This window comes from Pseudophryne corroboree, chromosome 7 (assembly GCF_028390025.1).
Source record: "Pseudophryne corroboree isolate aPseCor3 chromosome 7, aPseCor3.hap2, whole genome shotgun sequence".
Classification (NCBI taxonomy): Eukaryota; Metazoa; Chordata; class Amphibia; order Anura; family Myobatrachidae; genus Pseudophryne; species Pseudophryne corroboree.
The window spans coordinates 128,626,497-128,650,357 of NC_086450.1; the positions used below are offsets into that span (position 1 = coordinate 128,626,497).

The 23,861-nt window shown below is 46.8% G+C and overlaps 1 protein-coding gene across 5 annotated transcripts in view; it reads left to right on the plus strand.

Moving 5' to 3' along the window:
- The window catches only part of IFIH1 (interferon induced with helicase C domain 1), a 133,647-nt gene that overhangs the window by 37,895 nt on the left and 71,891 nt on the right, over positions 1 to 23,861 (plus strand). For all 5 annotated transcript variants that reach the window (XM_063933629.1, XM_063933627.1, XM_063933628.1 and 2 more), the window contains exon 5: positions 7,871 to 7,939. In XM_063933629.1, coding sequence (XP_063789699.1) covers positions 7,871 to 7,939 — 69 coding nt within the window. The remainder of the gene's footprint in view (positions 1 to 7,870; positions 7,940 to 23,861) is intronic.

A 23,861-nucleotide genomic window follows, 5' to 3' on the forward strand; every position in this document is an offset into this window, starting at 1 on the left:
CAGATCGGTTGATCTGCAGATATATCTTTAGGTGTATACCCATCTTAACATTGATTTTTGTTTATATTCATCCCTAATGCCTACATTTAGCGTAAGTAAGGGGATAAAGAAATAATGGGGGTAAAATTAGTAACTTGCAGATATGATTCATTGAGAGCAATGTTTCTCATCTCCTTAAGGCCCGTACACACTGGCCGATATATAGGGCATTCTCTTGAACGGCCGATATATCGCGGGTCCGTCGGCCAGTGTGTACAGCCGATACGTCTGTGAACTCCGTCGTTCACAGACGTATCGCGTCGGCCCCGCAGCACAGCCGACGGCCAATATATCTACCGATATATTGACGCGTTGCTGTGTGTGTACGGCCCGTACACATGCTGCAGCGGCCGGCGGTGATTGACAGCTGAACTGGGCGGGTGTGTTCATGACGTCAGTCCCCGATGGATCTGTCCATAGATTATATATACTAGTGTGTAGTGTACCCACCTTTACTGTCCGTTGGAAGAGGTTGGATAATTACTGACACAGCCAGGTAGATAAACTCATCTATTTATGATTAAATAAATCCCCAGAAGATGACTTGTTGGGAAAAAAGTTGATAAACACTAAGGTGGGTACACAATGGTAGATATATCTGCCGATCAATTGATCGGCAGATATATCTATGGATGGATCGGGCAGTGTGTTGAGCATACACACTACCCGATCCATCGGGGACTGACGTCATGAACTGGGTGGGCGTGTACACACGCCCGCCCAGTTCAGCTGTCAATCACCGCCGGCTGCCGCAGCATGTGTACGGGCACACACAGCGACGCGCCAATATATCGGTAGATATATTGGCCGTCGGCTGTGCTGCGGGGCCGACGCGATACGTTTGTGATCGACGGAGTTCACAGACGTATCGCACTTACACACTGGCCGACGACCCGCGATATATCGGACGTTCAAGAGAACGCCCGATATATCGGCCAGTGTGTACCCACCTCAAAGTGTCAGACATTTTTATTTTTCTAAAGACAGAACTCAGTTACCAACATTGACCAGCAGAGGGTACTGTTAGCTAAGTGTTCCAGGAGAAGCGTCTGCATTTTTTTCCAATAGTATCAGATGTTTTATTTTCTGGGCATTGATGATTGCAAAAAAAAAAAGTAGTGTGCAACCCACCACATGCATAATTATATCATAAATGTTCCCCATTTTTAAAAAGTGACATACACAGGTTAATCCAGCCCCTTTACTGGGCAGTGCCTTCAGCTGTCAGATTTGACTGTGTACAGTTTAGCAAAATCTCTATTTCTTTTGGTTCTTACAGGGGGCACGGGTCGTTGGGTCGACACAACTCAGGTCGACAAGGGCAGTAGGTCAACATGTAGTAGGTCGACAGGTGAAAAGGTTGACATGAGTTTTTGGTCTGTTTTTGGTGTTGTTTTCTTCGTAAAGTGACGGGGAATACCAATTAGTGCACCGTGTCCCCTCGCATGGCTCGCTTCGCTCGCCATGCTTCGGGCAAGGTGCCTCTCTCCGCTGCCAATTCGCTCAGCACAGGTTACCGTTCCAATCGTAGTCCACATGGATCGTCAAGTATGGAAAAATCCAAAGAATGGGGAAAAAAAGTGAAAAACTCATGTCGACATTTTGACCTGCCGACCTAGTACATGTCGACCTAATGACCATGTCGACCTAATGCATGTCGACCTTCAGTGGTCGACCCAATGACTGTTGACCTAAGCTGTGTCGACCTAATGACCGTATCCCCTTACAGGGCACAGAACTGTGATCAGATGTTGATTGGGTACACAATATTTTGGGGCTCACACACACACACACACAGATTTATTGCCAATTCAATTTAACACAGCCTAATTGACTGCTAAAATTTCAGTGTGAATTAACACATTAACAAAAAGTCACATTGTGGGTTTGTTACATTTCATTTAAGATGAAAGGCACAGTTAGCTTCTTAAACCTCTGCGGCAATGTATGAAAGGTGATCCAATGTGGTGTTGCCATTAGCAACCATTCAGGATCTGTCATTTTTTAGGGCAAGTGAAAAGAATAAAAACAAATATATAATTAGTTATTATAGGAACCAGAACTTTTCTCTATACAGCATATTAGTTGTGCCTTAAGCAAACATGCATTTTGGTAAAGTCATGTAATAATAAAGGAGGTAATTCAGACGCTGCAGCGAACAGAGTCTGAATCCCTTTGTGGAGTGCGCACGCGCACCCCGGGAGCCCAGTGAGATGCTAACGGCTGCTATCGCCTCTGCCTGATTGACAGACAGAGGCAGTCGCAGGGTGGGAGGGGGCATGCCGATGGCGGGGCACGGTCCCGACAACGCAGGCGTGTCCGGACTGTTGCGGGGGGCGGGTCGCGGCGGCTGCGTGACATCACACGCAGCAGCTGCGACCCGGGAGGAGGCGTGCCGGACAATGCAGGCGTGTCCAGACCATTGCAGGGGCGGGTTGCGGCGGATGCGTGACATCACGTGGAGCCACTGCGACCCGGGAGGAGCTGCGCAGACAGGGAGCAACTCACCAGGAGCAACTTGCCAGATGCAAACGCATCGCCGCTGTGCGATGCTTTTGCTCCCGTGTAGGGGGGGACAGGGCCTGACATGCTGGGCGTCCCCCCGCACTTCAGAGTAATTGATCGTAGATGTGCTAAATTTAGCACATCTACAATCAGATTTGAATTACCCCCAAAGTTTGTTAGAATTGTTCACAAATATGATCAGTTAAATATGATCAACAAAATGATCAATGCACCGTGTGTTCCAGCAGATGGCGCACGCGTCCATAAAAAATCAAAACGTGTACTTATAAAAAGTTGCTTTATGCAGCTGTCTAACATGGACCCAGCTAGTGTCTGTAGAAATTATTTATGGGTTTATGTAGCTAGGTGCAACACCCTTGGCATGGAGTTTTGCAATAATACTCCCCTTGCTAAATCATAGGCCACAGCTGTTTTCATAATATTATACCCCTTGCTCACTGTGCTGTGTCACCCAAGGCTATGTCATCTGTAGTGTCGGTCAGGGACGTGCGGTGAGGTAAATGGTTCAGGAGGCACTGGCTAGTACCAGAGCCAGATTTACACACAATATATGAGCCCAAGGTAAATGTGGGTATTATACACAGGTGCAGCAGTATATACTTCTGGGAATTTGGTGAGTGTGGAAAAGATAACACTGCCTCACCTGCCATAGACTTTTTTACTCCAGAGTTTTGACTATAAAAATGATTAGAGTAATACAAAGAAGATATTTCTAATATGTTCTTTGTATTTTTCATATACTTTATACAATCATAACTCTGGCGTATACGAAGGTATGACAGGAAAGGCTCTGCCTCACTACACCGCACGCCACTGGTGTCTGTACTGCACGAGGTTGGCTGATGCTTGATGTCTCTGCGTGTGTCTGAGTCCAGAGCACATGCGTCCCAATTATTAACACTCAGAGAGGTGCCTAATTGAGAGGTGGATGTTTCTCTATCTGCATCGCTGTTGCGTCTTTGGATGCAGCAAGGGTTACGTAAATCTGCTAATTCTGCAGGAGGCATCTTAACAAAAAAGGCGCCTCCTGCCAGCATCAAAGATCCGAATGCTGCGTCTAAAGAAGCAGCAATGTATCATGGTCGTGATGGTCTCAGCCATCGGAGTAAGCCTAAACTTAGAATGAGCACCGGAACGCCTCCTTGGAGTTTTGCATTGTAGGGGACTCGGAGGACACCCACGCTAGCATGGGGAGGGGTGCAGTATGCCGAATGTCGGGAACCCGGCGCACAGTATACCGGCGCCGGAATCCCGACACCCGACATACCGACAGCTATTTTCCCTCGTGGGGGTCCACGACCCCCCTGGAGGGAGAATAAAATAGTGTGGTGCGCTAGTGTGTCGGTATGCCAGCGGTCGGGTTCCCGGCGCCGGTATGCTGGTCGCCGGGAGCCCGAGCGCCGGCATACCGTACTACACCCATGGGGAGGACATACCAGCTTCCCATAGATAGGGCCCTTCTTAGAATCAGTCTAGTGACCCCAGTGCTGAGAGGCAGTTATGCTAACCACTGTGATAATAATCATTATGACATCATATACATGTGGTTCTGCAACCGCATTATATATATATATATATATATATATATATACCTGTATATATATAGTGGTGTAGAGGTGCCTGGCACTCGCTGCAGACTGCTGATAGACCTGGGTGACCTCCGCAGGTGATGTAGCTACAAGTAGGAAAAATTACAGCGGCACACCAGGGTTTGGTAAAACAAATAATGCTTATATTATGGAAAAACGATCACGGGGCCCGTAGTCACTCACGCCTTGACAAAAGAGCTACGGGCCCCGAAACGTTGGCTTTATGGAATCGTTTTTCCACAATATAAGCATTATTTGTTTTAACAAACCCTGGAGTGCCGCTGTCATTTCTCCTACTTGTATATATATATATATACAACGTTTCAATGCTCGCAAGCACTATCGTCAGGTTTAGTGCTTGCGAGCATTGAAACATTGTTTAACCAGCTAAGGAGCTCTTGACTGCTTTTGTGAGACATCGAGTGCCGCACCTGGGTAACTATATGTTTGTACACGCTGTATATGTGAAGGCACCGATGCATTAACGGAAAATACCGTGGAGTGCCGGACCCATGCTATCTCTATATATATATATATATATATAAAATCTATACATACCTAAATACACAAGAAAACAATAAACCAATCACATAGAAATATGTTTTTAGTTATACCCTCCAATCATAGCTGTTGAAATGACAGACACAATGGAACCAAATGGGTTAGTGTAAGCCCTAAAAGCAACTATAGAATGAGAATGCTATAACCATCAAAACTAGAGAAAGAAATATTTAAATTGGCATGAAATCACATCTATGCAGACCTACATCATGTCCCTTTTAGGGCTTCCTGTTCCCTTACGAAACTATATGTAAAGCTCTCTGCCTTTGAAATGAGAACACTGGGGGTCATTCTGAGTTGATCGCTAGCTGCCGATGTTCGCTGCATAGCGATCATTTTAAAAAATGGCGAAACTACGCATGCGTATGGGGCGCAATGCGCACGCGCGGCGTGCGGGTACAAAGAGCTTTGTTGTTTTGCACTGCTTCTCGCGAGGATTCCATTTGCACAAGGAGATTGACAGGAAGTGGGAGTTTGTGGGTGTCAACTGACCGTTTTCTGGGAATGTTTGGAAAAATGCAGGCGTGTCCAGGCGTTTGTAGGGCAGGTATCTGACGTCAGTTCCGGGACCTTTGTCGCTGCAATCATCGCACAGAATAAGTAACTACAGGGCTGGTCTTGTTCTGCACAAAATGTGTTTGTACCCGCTCGGCTGCACAGGCGTTCGCACACTTGCAAAGCGAAAATACACTCTCCCGTAGGCGGCGACTATGTGTTTGCTAAAAGTAGCTAGCGAGTGATCAACTCGGAATGAGGGCCATTATTATCATTATTATCCTTTATTTATTTGGTGCCACAAGGGTTCTGCAGCGCCTAACAAAGTACATAAACAAATGAGCACAATAAGAAAACAGCAATTTACAGTACAAGACAGTGTAGGACAAGCCCATGGTATATAAACATATCTGCATCAGGGGACATGACACTAAGATAAGTATCAGAGTGGCAGAAACAGAGGGTTATGTACCGTTGTAGGGAGTATGGAGTAGAAGATAGTCTAAGGGGAACATTTACTAAGCAGTGATAAGAGTGGAGAAGTGAGCCAGTGGAGAAATTTCCCCATCAACCAATCAGCAGCTCTGTATCATTTTATAGTATGCAAATTATAGATGTTACTTCAGTGCTGATTGGTTGCCATGGGCAATTTCTTCACTGGTTCACTTCTCCACTCTTACCACTGCTTAGTAAATGTACCCCTAAGTAAGAGAAACAAAAGTACATAAGGGCAGAGGGCCCTGATCATGAGAGCTTACATTATAAATGGGGAGGGGCAGACAGATAGACAGACAGACAGACAGACAGGGGAGACACAGATGGGGTAGAAGTGAGCATGGAACAGAGGGTTAGGATGAGAGATGGCTGAGTTTGATGAAGAAGTGGGTCTTGAGGGCCTGTTTGAACTTTAGTAGAGCGTTGGAGAGTGATGGGGAGAGGTAGGGAATTACAGAGACAGGCAGCAGCATGTGCAAAATTTTGGAGACAGCAGTGGGAGGAAATAATCAATAGACAGGAAAGGTGGCATACATTTATGGAGCGAAGAGGGCGGCGGGAATGTAAGGTCATATATGTAAAAGTGGCCCAATTGTATTAAGCCTTAAAAAGTGATAAGTACCAGCCAATCAGCTCCTAACTGTCATATTTCAAACACATCCTGTAACATGGCAATTAGAAAGCTGATTGACTGGTCATTTATCACTCTTTATCACTCTCCACTTTATAATTTTTTAAAGCTTAATACATTTTGGCATGGGAGAGAAAGGGGAGCCAGTGTAGGGCTTGCAAGAGAGACGTAGTACGTTTGGAGGGGAAGATTAGCCCAGCAGCAGCATTGAGGATAGACTGGAGTGGAGAGTGGTGGTAATCATGGAGGCCAGATAGCAGGAGATTACATAGTCCAAGCTGGAGATGACCAATGAGTGGATGAGGGTCTTAGTAGCATCCACAGTGAGAAAGAGCCTGATCCTGGAACTATTTTTGAGATGGTAACAGCAGGACTGCGAGAGATAAAGGATGTGCGGTTTGAAGTAGAGGGAGGAGCCAAGGATAATTCCAAGGCAGCACACTTGGGACTAGAGGAGATAGTTGTGCTATCAATAGATAATGAAATTGTGGGAGGTGACTAGGGAATACTAGGAAATAGAGACCACACTATATGACCTGCTCTGGACCAAAGAATTTTTTTTTTATATTGTCAGTTATGGGCCTGATTCAGAGGTGGATATAGTTAGCACAACGGCTGTGTCTTTGTACACCGCGGCTGTGATAAAATAGGAAAAAACCGTAGGAGGCGTTTTGAGTTACAGACGCCATCAACTGCGTAACTATAGGACATTTGTGTAACCCTCAGGTTACTCAGGAGGGATCCGGCAGTCACCATGCCGTCGGCGGGATCCCGCCCGCTTACCAGCCCAACAGTCGGCATGCCGATTTACAGGGACTATTCCCACTACCAATAGAGTGGGAATAGAACCTGTGGCGATCGCAGCAAGCCACCGAGCCTCTGCGCAGCAAGCCTGCCCCCCCCCCCCCCCCGCTCCCCCTGCTGGCATTCTGTTGCCGAGATCCCGGGGTCGGTATGCTGACCACCAGGATCCCCAGCGCAGGTATCCCAGCTACAACCCACTCAGGAGGTTCTGTCCAGTTAAATCACGCAGCAGGGGCCAGAGAAGCTGTCAATCACGCTGCAGTGTTTGGGGCTCCATGAGCGTCATTGAAGCCCCAGATCTGTACATGTGCAGTGCGATACTGTACATGCGCACATCTAAAAACAGTGGAGACATGCGTTAACATTGGATTTACTGTATGTACAACCCTGAGTTAGGCCCTGTGGGTTTATGTAGGGGTATAACTTGAGCGATCCTACTTAGTAATGCTCTGGAAAGCAAAGTGTTATTCTAGAGAATTGCTCATATTCTGCCAGCAAAGATATTTATTGGAAAGAAAGAAGTTGCTGAAACAGTCAGTACCCATGAAACATGTAGTGTCTCGCTGCAGTGTCATGCCAGGCAGTCTTGCCAAAGATGTCGTACAGTAATGAACAGCCTGTCCATTTTTAAAGGTCATTGGTGAAATAACATTTCGACAGAGTACAGTTGTTTTCTTGAAATCTTATTTGTTATTTTTGTACATCCAATTTATGATTTTTTTTATTCCAGATTTGAATGCAAGTTTTTCTGAATTAAGTATGAACGGATCATATGAAACCGTTGAGAGCACTGAATCAGGTAAAAATGTAATATTAATATACTTGCTCTGAATATTTGTTAAAAGTTATGCCTTTTTGGGAAAGTCAAATGAAAGCAAACATGGATTAGAGATGTCTGGTATCCCTGAAGACCAGAAGTACTTAATGACTTTCCCCCAAAACCGCTCAGAAATTGTTGTTGTTTTTTATTTAATAAAGTTTGAAAAGCATTTTAAAAAATATACATTATTTTAGAAATATATATCTATATATATATATATATATATATATATATATGTGTGTGTGTGTATATATATATATATATATATATATATATATATTTAATAAAAATATATACCTAGGTGGTGTTTTGCACCCTTACCCCCAGCCCTGTGTCTATAGGCCCCATTGTAATTTTACTTCTCGTCCCCTTCACAAATATTCCTCTTAGTGGCATAAGATCCCCTTAATTGTCATTCCCCACAATCCCTGGGGGTAACAGATCCCCTGGCAGAATCCTCACCCCCGGTGTCAATGTGCCACAGTTAAGTACCCCATCCCCCCAATGTGTCACCATGTGTTTTTTAAATAGAATTATTATTTTCAATAATATATACCCCTCATAGGGCAGCATAACCCCCGAAGTGCCAAAAACCGCCACCTCTGCCGTATAGCCCCAAGTGAGATGTAACCGCATCTCACTTATGCGAATGCCTCTGCCTGATTTACAGGCAGAGGTATTCGCGTGGTGGGCAGGTGCGTCAACGCCAGCATTCTTGGGGTGGCGCGTTCCAGACAATGCAGACATGTCTGGACCGTTTGTGGAGTGGGCGGTCCGCCGTCTGCCTATGCAGCTCGGCTGCGTAGGAAGGGGGATACCCTTACCATGCAAAGCATTCACATGATATCGAGGGGCGGGGCGAACCTGGCATGCGGGGCGGCCTTGCTCCTGCCAATCTTTAGTTTAGGTCTCTCCATAACAGTAGGAATCTGATGCAACAGCTCTAAGGCTTTTCATTGGGGCTTCTGCCTGGGGGGGATGTATTCAATATCTCGGCTGTCAGGATCCCGGCGCTTAGCATACCGGCGCATGGATCACGACCAACCTGGGGTGTCCACGACACCCCTGCGAGCCCGCAAGGGGCTCTTTTGCACTCGCCCCACTTCCGGCGCCCGGCATCCCGCAGTCGGGATTCTGACCGCTGGCATGACGCCTGGGATCTCTCCTGCTACAGAGTGGCTCTCTGTTGCAAAATAAATCCCAAGCATTGGATTGATAGACAAAGGTCCTGATTACTAGGTTTAAATAGAGCTCCCACTAAAGTACTGTTCTTGGGAAGGGGGTGGATTTTGTACAGTGTTTATTTAATGTAGAAATGTCCTTTGGAAAAGCAGATTTCCACCTTCAGGTAATTATTTTGTTGACACCCTCTGCAACTTGCTTTAAAAGCCTTATTTTTTATATTATAATGTGGATCTCAGCATTACAGTTGCTCCATATATACAGTTATATATAGTGTTCTTGCACAGCTGAAATATGTTCTATCCGAGAGCAACAAAAATAAACAACTCTGCCGGCTGTTATAAAGACATAAAGAACACAAGTACTGTTGAAGATATAAAATAAAAAATAAATTCTAATACTAATTGTATTAAGGTGTGTACACATGGTAATTTTTTTCTTACGATTTTGACTATATAATTAAAATCGTAAGGAATGTTAGTGCAGATTGCACGGTGAGTGTCACCGTGCGATTCCAATGCGATACCGATGCGCGGTCCCGCGAGGTCGGTATCCCAAGCATAGATAGACTGTGCAGGCAAGTAAATTTTAACTATCTCATAGAAAAGAAAATCAAAATTTACATTTTGCCAAAATCTTACATAGTATCACAAGCACAGTCATCTATGCTCGCAATACCGACCTAGCCCCTATCGCATAGTGAGAATCGTGGTTTAACCTGAATCTTACCATGTGTACACACCTTAAGTGATATGTATTGTACCCGGCTCGGCATATTTAAAAAATAGCAGTGGTGATGTTTTTTGTGTCATTGCTTTAAGGCAAGTAGTTATCAGGGCTATTTTCCTAATGTTGATAAATAGGCCCCTGTGGGAGAAAAATGTTCAACTGAATAAAGGGATGGGGGGAGATGTGTCAAATCTTGGAGAGAGATAAAGTACCAACCAATCAGCATCTGTCATTTTTCAAACACAGGTTTATGTGTGAAGCAGTGAAAAGAGACTATGGGGTACATTTACTAAGCAGTGATAAGAATGGAGAAGTGAACCAGTGGAGAAATTTCCCCATCAACCAATCAGCAGCTCTGTATCATTTTATAGTATGCAAATTATAGATGTTACTTCAGTGCTGATTGGTTGCCATGGGCAACTTCTCCACTGGCTCACTTCTCCGCTCTTATCACTGCTTAGTAAATGTACCCCTAAGGGGGTAGGAGACCACAAATAGGTTGAACTCGATGGACAATTGTTTTTTTTAAACCTTAGTTACTATGTTACTATGTTACTAATTCAGTAAGGATTGTAAATTCTGATAATTAGCAGAATTTGCAATCCTTTTGTTCGCATGCTGACCGCCACCTTCCCCCTTTATCAAGCAGAAATTGCAATCGCATCGCAATTTCTGCTTGATAGTAGAAATTAAGGTTGTCTCCTGCTGACGCGCAAGAGGCCCACCGCCATGTTTCTGATTGCGGCGGCTGCGTGTGACGTCACGCAGCCGCCGCGATCACTCCCATGCCAAGCCTCTCGTTCCACTGACGCCGTCCACGTCTTGCCACCTCCGCCCCCCCACAACGCTCCATTTCCGACTAGGAAACGGAGCGTTGCCGCCCGCCCTGCGAACGCTGCCTGATTGACAGGCAGAGGCGGGCGCATGCACAGGACGGGTGCTGCGCATGTGCCCGCATCCTTTTAGCAATTTTGCGGTTGGATCGCTTACTGCGATCCAACCTGAATTAGGCCCTAAGTATGAACCAGTGGTAGCATTTATCCTCGTACATTCTGTAAAATTAAAGGTACAAACGGATTGGTTGCTAAGGGCAACTTCTTTACTGGACCACTTCTCCACTCTTCTCACTGCTTGATGCATCAACCCCAGAGCATGTAAAATGACAGTTAGACGCTGATATGTTGGTACTTTATCTATCTCCACTTTGATACATGTACCCTAGGAACTTAAATGTTAGGCAGTAGACTTTGCTGGATGGTTTTACAAGGTTACGTTTTCGTAACATTTGTTGATGCGCTGATGGCTTTTACAGTGGTGTTTCCATACACTACACAACAAAGCAAATGTGCTGCTTGACATGCGCTAGAGGGAAGAGTGGGCAGTTTTACGCACATAGGTGGTCATTCCGAGTTGTTCGCTTGCTAGCAGTTTTTAGCAGCCGTGCAAACGCTATGCCGCCTCCCACTGGGAGTGTATTTTAGCTTAGCAGTAGTGCGAACGAAAGGATCGCAGAGCGACGGCAACGTTTTTTCTCTAACGGCCTAGTGGATGCTGGGGACTCCGTAAGGACCATGGGGAATAGACGGGCTCCGCAGGAGACATGGGCACTTTAAGAAAGAATTTATATTCTGGTGTGCTCTGGCTCCTCCCTCTATGTCCCTCCTCCAGACCTCAGTTTGAATCTGTGCCCGGACGAGCTGGGTGCTGTTCAGTGAGCTCTCCTGAGCTTGCTGTAAGAAAGTATTTTGTTAGGTTTTTTATTTTCAGGGATTTCTGCTGGCAATAGGCTCCCTGCATCGTGGGACAGAGGGGAGAGAAGCAGCCCTACTCTCTGAAGCTAGGTCCTGCTTCTTAGGCAACTGGACACCATTAGCTCCAGAGAGATCGTACACAGGATCTCACCCTCGTCGTCCGATCCAAGAGCCGCGCCGCCGTCCCCCTCGCAGAGCCGGAAGACAGAAGCCGGGTGAGCATGAGAAGCAAGAAGACTTCGAAATCGGCGGCAGAAGACTCCAGTCTTCACTGAGGTAGCGCACAGCACTGCAGCTGTGCGCCATTGCTCCCACACACCTCACATACTCCGGTCACTGTAAGGGTGCAGGGCGCAGGGGGGGGGGGGGCGCCCTGGGCAGCAATTGGGACCTCTTTGGCAAAAGTTTAGCATATATACAGTTGGGCACTGTATATATGTATGAGCCCCCGCCAAGAATTGTACATTTAAGCGGGACAGAAGCCAGCACTCACCAGCGCCATTTTTTCTCCACGGCTCCGCTGAGAGGAAGCTCCCCAGGCTCTCCCCTGCAGATACACAGTAGAAGAGGGTAAAAAGAGAGGGGGGCACATAATTAGGCGCAAAAATCAATATAAAACAGCAGCTACTGGGTTAACATTAAGTTACTGTGTTATTCCTGGGTTTATAGCGCTGGGGTGTGTGCTGGCATACTCTCTCTCTGTCTCTCCAAAGGGCCTTGTGGGGGAACTGTCTTCAAAAAGAGCATTCCCTGTGTGTGTGGTGTGTCGGTACGCTTGTGTCGACATGTTTGACGAGGAAGGCTATGTGGAAACAGCGGGAGCAAATGAATCTGGTGTCTCCGCCGACGGCGCCGACACCTGATTGGATGGATATGTGGAAGGTTTTAAATGATAATATTAATTCCTTGCATAAAAGGTTGGAAAAAGCTGAAGCCTCAGGACAGTCAGGGTCTCAGCCCGTGCCTGATCCTATGTCGCAGAGGCCATCAGGGTCTCAGAGCGCCCAGTATCCCAAATTGTTGACACAGATACCGACATGGATTCTGATTCCAGTGTCGATTACGATGATGCAAAGTTACAGCCAAAATTGGCTAAATCCATCCGTTATATGATTATAGCAATTAAGGATGTGTTGCACATCACAGAGGAAACCCCAGTCCCTGCCAAGAGGGTTCATATGTATGGGGAAAAGAGGCATGTGATGACCTTTCCCCCTTCACACGAGCTAAATGAGTTATGTGAAAAGGCTTGGGAATCTCCAGATAAAAAACTGCAGATTTCCAAACGGATTCTTATGGCATATCCTTTCCCGCCAACGGACAGGTTGGCTGGGAATCCACCCCTAGGGTGGACAAAGCTTTAACACGCTTATCCAAGAGGGTAGCCCTGCCGTCACAGGATACGGCTACCCTCAAAGATGCTGCGGATAGAAAGCAAGAGGGTACCCTGAAGTCCATTTATACACATTCAGGTACCTTACTGAGGCCAGCGATCGCGTCGGCCTGGGTGTGTAGTGCTGTAGCAGCATGGACGGACACCCTGTCTGAGGAACTTTATACCTTAGACAAGGATACTATATTAATGACCATGGGGCATATAAAAGATGCTGTCCTATATATGAGAGATGCTCAAAGAGACATTAGTCTACTGGGTTCTAGAATAAATGCTATGTCGATTTCTGCCAGAAGGGTCCTGTGGACTCGGCAATGGACAGGTGATGCCGACTCAAAAAGGCACATGGAGGTTTTACCTTACAAGGATGAGGAATTGCTTGGGGAGGGTCTCTCGGACCTGGTCTCCACAGCTACTGCTGGAAAGTCAAATTTTTTGCCATATGTTTCCTCACAGCCTAAGAAAGCACCGTATTACCAAATGCAGTCCTTTCGATCACAGAAAAGCAAGAAAGTCTGAGGTGCGTCCTTTCTTGCCAGGGGCAGGGGCAGAGGAAAGAAGCTGCACAACACAGCTAGTTCCCAGGAACAGAAGTCCTCCCCGGCTTCCACAAAATCCACCGCATGACGCTGGGGCTCCACAGGCGGAGCTAGGCCCGGTGGGGGCGCGTCTCCGAAATTTCAGCCACAAGTGGGTTCACTTCCAGTTGGATCCCTGGGCAATAGATATTGTGTCTCAGGGATACAAGCTGGAATTCGAAGAGATGCCCCCTCACCGATACCTCAAGTCGGCCCTGCCAGCTTCCCCCCACGAGAGGGAAATAGTGTTAACTGCAATTCACAAACTGTATCTTCAACAGGTGGTGGTCAAGGTTCCCCTCCTTCAACAAGGAAGGGGTTATTATTCGACCATGTTTGTAGTCCCGAAACCAGACGGTTCGGTCAGACCCATATTGAATTTAAAATCCCTGAACATATACCTGAAAAGGTTCAAGTTCAAGATGGAATCGCTGAGAGCGGTCATCGCAAGCCTGGAAGGGGGGGATTTTATGGTGTCTCTGGACATAAAGAATGCATACCTTCATGTCCCCATTTATCCACCTCATCAGGCGTACCTCAGATTTGTGGTACAGGATTGTCTTTACCAATTTCAGACAATGCCGTTTGGTCTCTACACGGCACCGAGAATATTTACCAAGGTAATGGCGGAAATGATGGTACTCCTGTGGAAGCAAGGGGTCACAATTATCCCATACTTGGACGATCTCCTCATAAAAGCGAGGTCAAGAGAGCAGTTGCTGATCAGCGTAGCACGTTCTCTGGAAGTGTTACGGCAACACGGCTGGATTCTAAATATTCCAAAGTCGCAGTTGATTCCTACGACTCGTCTGCCTTTCCTGGGCATGATTCTGGACACAGACCAGAAAAGGGTTTATCTCCCGATGGAGAAGGTTCAGGAACTCATGACACTGGTCAGAAACCTATTAAAACCAAAACAGGTGTCGGTGCATCACTGCACTCGAGTCCTGGAAAAGATGGTGGCATCATACGAGGCCATTCCCTTTGGCAGGTTCCATGCGAGGACCTTTCAATGTGACTTACTGGACAAATGGTCCGGATCACATCTTCAGATGCATCGGTTAATCACCCTATCCCCCAGGGCCAGGGTGTCTCTCCTGTGGTGGCTGCAGAGTGCTCACCTTCTCGAGGGCCGCAGATTCGGCATTCAGGACTGGGTCCTGGTGACCACGGATGCAAGCCTCCGAGGGTGGGGGGCAGTCACACAGGGAAGAAATTTCCAAGGTCTGTGGTCAAGTCAGGAGACTTGCCTTCACATCAACATCCTGGAACTAAGGGCCATATACAACGCCCTACGTCAAGCGGAGACCCTGCTTCGCGACCAACCGGTTCTGATTCAGTCAGACAACATCATCGCTGTGGCTCATGTAAACCGACAAGGCGGCACAAGGAGCAGGGTGGCGATGGTGGAAGCCACCAGAATTCTTCGCTGGGCGGAAAATCACGTAAGCGCACTGTCAGCAGTGTTCATCCTGGGAGTGGACAACTGGGAAGCAGACTTCCTCAGCAGGCACGACCTCCACCCGGGAGAGTGGGGACTTCATCAAGAAGTCTTCACGCAGATTGCAAGTCGGTGGGAACTGCCAGAGGTGGACATGATGGCATCCCGCCTCAACAAAAAGCTACAGAGGTATTGCGCCAGGTCAAGAGACCCTCAGGCGATAGCTGTGGACGCACTGGTGACGCCGTGGGTGTTCCAGTCGGTCTATGTATTTCCTCCTCTTCCTCTCATACCCAAGGTGCTGAGAATCATAAGAAAAAGAGTAGTGAGAACAATACTCATTGTTCCGGATTGGCCAAGAAGGACTTGGTATCCAGATCTGCAAGAAATGCTCACAGAGGACCCGTGGCCTCTGCCTCTAAGACAGGACTTGTTACAACAGGGGCCCTGTCTGTTCCAAGACTTACCGCGGCTGCCTTTGACGGCATGGCGGTTGAACGCCGGATCCTAGCAGAGAAAGGCATTCCGGATGAGGTCATTCCTACGCTGATAAAGGCTAGGAAGGACGTGACGGCTCAACATTATCACCGTATATGGCGAAAATATGTTGCTTGGTGTGAAGCCAGGAATGCCCCTACGGAGGAATTCCAGCTGGGCCGTTTCCTTCACTTCCTACAGTCGGGAGTGACTTTGGGCCTAAAATTGGGTTCCATTAAGGTCCAGATTTCGGCCCTATCCATTTTCTTTCAAAAAGAACTGGCTTCTCTACCTGAAGTTCAGACGTTTGTAAAAGGAGTGCTACATATTCAGCCCCCTTTTGTGCCTCCAGTGGCACCTTGGGATCTTAACGTGGTGTTGAGTTTCCTGAAATCCCACTGGTTTGAACCACTCAAAACGGTGGAATTGAAATATCTCACGTGGAAGGTGGTCATGCTACTAGCCTTGGCTTCGGCTAGGCGTGTGTCAGAATTGGCGGCTTTGTCACATAAAAGCCCCTATCTGGTTTTCCATGCGGATAGAGCAGAATTGCGGACCCGTCCACAATTTCTGCAGAAAGTGGTTTCATCCTTTCATATAAACCAACCTATTGTGGTGCCTGTGGCTACTACTGACTTGGAGGATTCCGGGTTACTTGATGTGGTCAGGGCTTTGAAGGTTTATGTAGCCAGAACGGCTAGGGTCAGGAAAACAGAATCTTTGTTTATCCTATATGCTTCCAACAAGCTTGGTGCTCCTGCTTCAAAGCAGACTATTGCTCGCTGGATCTGTAACACGATTCAGCAGGCTCATTCTGCGGCTGGATTGCCGCTGCCAAAATCAGTTAAGGCCCATTCCACTAGGAAGGTGGGTTCTTCTTGGGCGGCTGCCCGAGGGGTCTCGGCATTACAGCTGTGCCGAGCGGCTACTTGGTCAGGTTCAAACACTTTTGCAAAGTTCTACAAGTTTGATACCCTGGCTGAGGAGGACCTTGTGTTTGCTCATTCGGTGCTGCAGAGTCATCCGCACTCTCCCGCCCGTTTGGGAGCTTTGGTATAATCCCCATGGTCCTTACGGAGTCCCCAGCATCCACTAGGACGTTAGAGAAAATAAGATTTTACTTACCGGTAAATCTATTTCTCGTAGTCCGTAGTGGATGCTGGGCGCCCGTCCCAAGTGCGGACTTTTTCTGCAATGCTTGTATATAGTTATTGCTTAACTAAGGGTTATGTTATAGTTGCATCAGAGTTGATCTGATGCTCTGTTGTTGTTCATACTGTTAAATGGGTACGTTTATCACAAGTTATACGGTGTGATTGGTGTGGCTGGTATGTATCTTGCCCTGGATTATCAAAATCCTTTCCTTGTACTGTCAGCTCTTCCGGGCACAGTTTCTCTAACTGAGGTCTGGAGGAGGGACATAGAAGGAGGAGCCAGAGCACACCAGAATATAAATTCTTTCTTAAAGTGCCCATGTCTCCTGCGGAGCCCGTCTATTCCCCATGGTCCTTACGGAGTCCCCAGCATCCACTACGGACAACGAGAAATAGATTTACCGGTAAGTAAAATCTTATTTTTGTGCAGTTTTAGAGTAGCTCAAAACCTACTCAGCGCTTGCAATCACTTCAGACTGTTTAGTTCCTGTTTTGACGTCACAAACACGCCCTGCGTTCGCCCAGCCACACCTGCATTTTTCCTGGCACGCCTGCATTTTTCCGAACACTCCCTGAAAACGGTGAGTTGACACCCAGAAACGCCCACTTCATGTCAATCACTCTGCGACCAGCAGTGCGACTGAAAAGCTTCGCTAGATCCTGTGTGAAACTACATTGGGCATTGTAAAAGTACGTCGCGCGTGCGCATTGCGCTGCATACGCATGCTCAGAAGTGACAATTTTTTACCTCATCGCTGCACAGCGAACGAATGCAGCTAGCGATCAACTCGGAATGACCATAAAGCATTGATGTACAGCTTCAGTGTGCATTTTACAATTTCATAATTGACCCTTAGTATATTTATTAAACCAGTCAGATTCTAGCTATTATCTTCTAGAACAGTGATGGCTAACCTTGACACTCCAGCTGTTGTCGAACTACACATCCCAGCACGCCCTGCATCAGTTTTAGCATGGCCAAATAGCAAAACTGTAGCAAGGCATGCTGGGATGTGTAGTTCAACAACAGCTGGAGTGTTAAGGTTAGCCATCACTGTTCTAAAAGGTGCTAGATAAATGATAAGAAGAATCTGATTGGTAAATATACCTCTTAATGGAGGTAATTCAGAGTTGATCGTAGCAGCAAATTTGTTAGCAGATGGGCAAAACCATGTCCACTGCAGGGGGGTGGGGCAGATATAACGTGTGCAGAGAGAGTTAGATTTGGGTATGTTATATTGTGTCTGTGCAGGGTAAATACTGGCTGCTTTATTATTACACTGCAATTTAGATATCAGTTTGAACACACCCCACCCAAATCTAAAGGGCCCCATACACTAGAACGATAATGCCCGATTTCATCTAATTTCGGGCATTCGGGACAATATATTGGGTGAAATCGGGCATTTTGGATGTGTTTCCGATCCGATGTGCGTTCCCGTGAGGGTCGGATCGGCTCCCCTAGATCGTTAGTGCTGCACTCGTGATATGTCTGTTGCCGCAGGCATGGCTGGGATCGCATAAGATATATTGCATGCAAAATGTACCAAATCATATGGAATCGTATGGAACCACTCCCGGGAAGCTCCCGGGAGAGTTCAAGGGAAATCGCCTTCGGCTTCAGCCTCAGACATATCGTTGTAGTGTATGGGGCCCTTATCTCTCTCTGCACATGTTATTCCCCGCAGTGCACATAGTTTTGCCCATCTGCTAACAAATTTGCTGCTACGATCAAGTCTGACTTGGGCCCAATGTTTCTACAAGTACATACCTGAATTGGTAATAATGGGCAGAACATCTTTGCCCCAGACTGCCACTCCAACCAGCTGAAGACCATGCCCAGTGCCAATGTGTGCCTCCCTGACCTGTTTCTCACTCAGGCTGCTGGTAGGTACCATCAACTCAAGAGGAAGCAAAACAATAGCATAGAAGGGTTTTCATCTAGTAGCATTAAGTATGTTTCTCTTTCTCAGTAAAATAGGTTACAGTACAATATTGCAGAGTTTAGTGGAGACACTAGATGGTAAAGAACATTCTATTTTGAATATTTGAGCAGTGCCGTTTCTTGCGGCGGGCGAGCCGTGCAACCGCACGGGGCGCCTGCCGCGGCACTTCCTGAGCACTTTCAAACCCCCCTCCCCTCTCCTCCCGAGTGCGCAGCTCGGGGGGCGGGATTTCGCGGAATGACGCGTTTGCGTCGTGACGTCACGTCGCAATCGCGTCATTCCGCGAAACCCCGCCCCCCGAGCTGGGCACTCGGGAGAAGGGGGAGCCAAGACGGCCAGCGCTGCGCAGACAAGAGTGAGAGGCGGCTGAAGAGCGGGAAGAACCGCTTCAAATGTAAGTCAGCCCCTCTCCCTCTCTCTCTCTCCCTCCCCCCCACCACCACCTGCCGGAATGTGTAAAATAGGGACACTTGTCTGCCGGAATGTGTAAAATGGGGACACTTGCCGCCGGAATGTGTAAAATAGGGACACTTGTCTGCCGGAATGTGTAAAATGGGGACACCTGTCTGCCGGAATGTGTAAAATGGGGACACTTGCCTGCCGTAATGTGTAAAATGGGGACACTTGCCTGCCGGAATGTGTAAAATGGGGGCACGTGCCTGCCGCAATGTGTAAAATGGGGACACTTTCCTGCCGCAATGTGTAAAATGTGAACACTTGCCTGCCGTAATTTGTAAAATGGGGGCACGTGCCTGCCGCAATGTGTAAAATGGGGACACTTTCCTGCCGTAATGTGTAAAATGGGGACACTTTCCTGCCGTAATGTGTAAAATGGGGACACTTTCCTGCCGTAATGTGTAAAATGGGGACACTTTCCTGCCGCAATGTGTAAAATGGGGACACTTTCCTGCCGCAATGTGTAAAATGTGAACACTTGCCTGCCGTAATTTGTAAAATGGGGGCACGTGCCTGCCGCAATGTGTAAAATGGGGACACTTTCCTGCCGTAATGTGTAAAATGGGGACACTTTCCTGCCGTAATGTGTAAAATGGGGACACTTTCCTGCCGTAATGTGTAAAATGTGAACACTTGCCTGCTGTACTGTGTAAAATGGAGGCACGTGCCTGCCGCAATGTGTAAAATGGGGACACTTTCCTGCCGCAATGTGTAAAATGGGGGCACGTGCTTGCCGCAATGTGTAAAATGGGGACACTTGCCTACCGTGCTCTGTAAAATGGGGACACTTGCCTACCGTGCTGTGTAAAATGGGGACACTTGCGTTCCGTGCTGTGTAAAATGGGGTCGCGTGCCTGCTGTAATGTGTAAAATGAGGACTTTTTTTTTTATCGTGTGGTGGCCGTGATGATGAGATCAGATGAGGCCACACCCATCTTAACAAAGCCACGCCCATTTTAACGAGGTCACGCCCCCTTGCCGCGCATACTTTTCCTCTTTATATCTTATGGGGGGGGGGGGGGGGGGGATTTTTTCTTATGTGAATGGGGGGGGGGGCGCTTTTTTAAATCTCGCACTGGGAGCCAAATTGGCTAGAAACGGCCCTGTATTTGAGGTCAAATGTAATAATAATAATAATGCTGATTTCACATACAGTATAAGGAATATAACCTTATAATGCTGTATGTTGTAAGCACACCATGTCCTGGGCTTATAGAGAAACAAAAAATACACATTTCTGCAAAAATGAAGAAACCGTTTACAACATTAGTCAACATAAAAATAAATGATCCCAAATCTCACTCCAGCCTGAGATTTACTGTGGTGTTTCCATTATAGCACACCAGGCTGAAAGTCCTTGTTGCCAGGTATTAATGATGTGACCTAGCAATGTTATTTTCATAGCGATCCTTATTCCCCCTGCAAACCTTCCAGTATGAAACAATTGGCTGTCTGTTTTTCCCACTTCCAATAACTTCTCCTGAATTACATAATGAATGGTAGAAAGGGCCATTAACACTTAAGTGTTCTTTTCGCCATACAACTGCACATTAATTGCAAATTCTCATGTTACAACTGACGTAACCCAAAACATTTATCATAGGTTTTTAATTTATAGCCATATTCATGTGTACATTAAAAGCTATATATATAATGAAATGTAACTGCTACAAGGAGAAACAATATTTCAGCTATTAGTTGGCATATGGTGTTGGTGTTAAACCATGCATGTTAACTGTCGTGATTTTGGGGGCAGTCTCGGTTTGTGTACTTCAAAAGGGGCCTAGCTTACATGTAAGAGGATGCAGTTTCACCCAAAAGCGGGGCCTCTCTAGCCGCATTGGAGTAGAGGTTTCGGCAGATTGGGGTCTGGGCTCATTTGTCCTTAATTGCATGTCTAACTGTCAGATATTTAAAGCAGCTTTTATTGGTTGTCAGGGTTGGGGCTTATTTAATGGCATGATGTAAATACTAATAGAAGTCATTTAATGTAACCCAGAGCAACCAAAGTACAGTGTAGCTAGAGTCTGAATTATTTTATGACTTCTTACAATGTATACAGTGCCTTGCTAAAGTATTCACCCCCCTTGGCGGTTTACCTATTTTGTTACATTACAATCTGTAATTAAATATTTTTTTTTCAATCTGAATTTTATGTGATGGATATGCATGAAATAGTCTAAGTTGGTGAAGTGAAATGAGAAAATGTATATAAAAAAGAATTTTTATAAATAAAAATCCGAAAATTGGCATGTGCATATATATTCACCCCCTTTGCTATGAAGCCCCTAAAAAGTTCTGGTGCAACCAATTATCTTCAGAAGTCACATAATTAGTGAAATGAAGTCCACCTGTGTGCAACCTAAGTGTCACATGATCTGTCAGAATTTACACACCTTTTCTGAAAGGTCCCAGAGGCTACAACACCACTAAGCAAGAGGCATCACACCATGAAGACCAAGGAGCTCTCCATACAAGTCAGGGACAAAGTTGTTGAGAAGTATAAGTCAGGGTTGGGTTATAAAAAAATATCCAAATCTTTGCTGATACTCTGGAGCACCATCAAATCCGTCATCTTCAAATGGAAAGAACATGGTACCACAGCAAAACTGCCAAGAGAGGGCCAGCAACCAAAACTCACAAACCGGTCAAAGAGTGCATTAATCAGAGAGGCAGCATAGACACTAAAGGTAACCCTGAAGGAACTTCAGAGTTCCACAGCAGAGACTGGTGTATCTGCGCATGTGACCACAATAAGCCGTACACTCCATAGAGCTGGGCTTTATGGAAGAGTGGCCAGAAAAAAGCCATTACTTAGTGTTAAAAATAAGAAGGCACGTTTTGAGTTTGCCAAAAGGCATGTGGACAACTCCCCAAATGTATGGAGGAAGATGCTCTGGTCAGATGAGACTAAAATTTAACTTTTCGGCCACCAAGGAAAACGCTATGACTGGCGCAAACCCAACACATCCCATCACCCCAAGAACACCATCCCCACAGTGAAACATGGTGGTGGCAGGATCATGCTGTGGGGATGTTTTTCAGCAGCAGGGACTGGGAAACTGTTTCGAATCGAGGGAAAGATGGATGGTGCTAAATACAGGGATATTCTTGAGGTAAAACCTGTTCCAGTCTGCCTGTGATTTGAGACTGGGACGGGGGTTCACCTTCCAGCAGGACAATGACCTGAAGCATACTGCTAAAGCAACACTCGAGTGGTTTCAGCGGAAACATTTAAATGTGTTGGAATGGCCAGGTCAAAGTCCAGATCTCAGTCCAATTGAGAATCTGTGGTCAGACTTGAAGATTGCTGTTCACAAGCGGAAACCATCCAACATGAATGAGCTGGAGCAGTTTTGCCTTGAGCAATGGGGAAAAATCAGAGTGGCAAGATGTGGCAAGCTCATAGAGATTTATCCAAAGCGACTTGCAGCTGTAATTGCCGCAAAAGGTGGCTCTACAAAGTACTGACTTTAGGGGGTGAATAGTTATGCATGCTGAAGTTTTCTGTTATTTTGTCCTATTTGTTGTTTGCTTCACAATAAAAAAAAAACATCTTCAAAGTTGTAGGCATGTTCTGTGAAATGATAAAAACCTACAAACAGTCCATTTGAATTCCAAGTTGTGAGGCAACGAAACATGAAAAATGCAAAAGGGGGGGTTTTGAATATTTTAGCCAGGCACTGTAGATTTCCATTTACCTATAGAGATGGTGTTGGATGAGAATAGGGAAGCCAATCCCGTCCATTTTTTCAATCCCGGGTATCGGGATTGAAAAATGGCCAATCCCGGGATTGGCTTTTTCCTAGGGGGCCGCCCCCTCGCCCCACCCCGCCCCGCACATATAACTCACCATACACCGAGGGCGGGCGGGAGGGGAATATCTTCTGAACGCTGCTGGCGGCTCCTACCAGCAGCTGACACGGCAGCGTGACTTCTAACGCTGCGCTGGGGACCCGGAAGCAGGAAGCCGGGCAGCGTTTGAGCGTCCTGTGGACGCTCAACGCTGATCCCTCAATCCCCGGGATTGGAGCTTCCAATCCCGGGATTGAATCCCGGCCATTTTTGGGCCTAAATCCCGGGATCCCGCCGATCCCTATCCCGGTATTGGCCACCATAGATGAGAATCTGCATTTACTTTGATATCTCTGCAGTACTTTCCTATTGGAAGGTTTGCAGTGAGAGCCTGGCTATATGTCACATGTGCATGATCAGTACTATCATATAGTTGGAGCACCATCCCTTTTCCCTCTTCTAAAATCACCTTGTAATGCTGCTACAACATGAAAAGTGCATGTAGTGCTTGTGTCCAGTTGAACCGTGGATAATGAGGTATAACATACCGCCGAACTGTTTCAATATTGACGGGACAGTCCCACTTTTTACGCAGTGCCTGCCATTCCACCAGTAGGCCCCCTCTCTCGCGCGGCTCTGCTTATCAGGGCTTGCGGTGAGTACATGCCTTGTGCATGCTTTTGTTGTCTATTCAGTGCAGTAAGGGACTGGGGCATCCCAGCAGCTCCCGAAGTCATGTCCCCAGCAGGCACTTCAGCCTCATCATCCTTGTGTTCCCACTAGGAAATGGGCAGTATTCAGGGATGCGGGGGCAGCATGCACGAGGTGCGCTCTCGAAATGGTCCCATCAGCGTCACAAATGGGGTCTTGCCTGGCCGTCGACATCACTATTGGAGGTGTGCTCAGGACTTCAGAGTGCAGTACTTCCCCCAAACTCTCCCCATAATCTGAATAGATGGCGTGCACATACGCACGGCATCTATTCAATCGGCGGCGGCA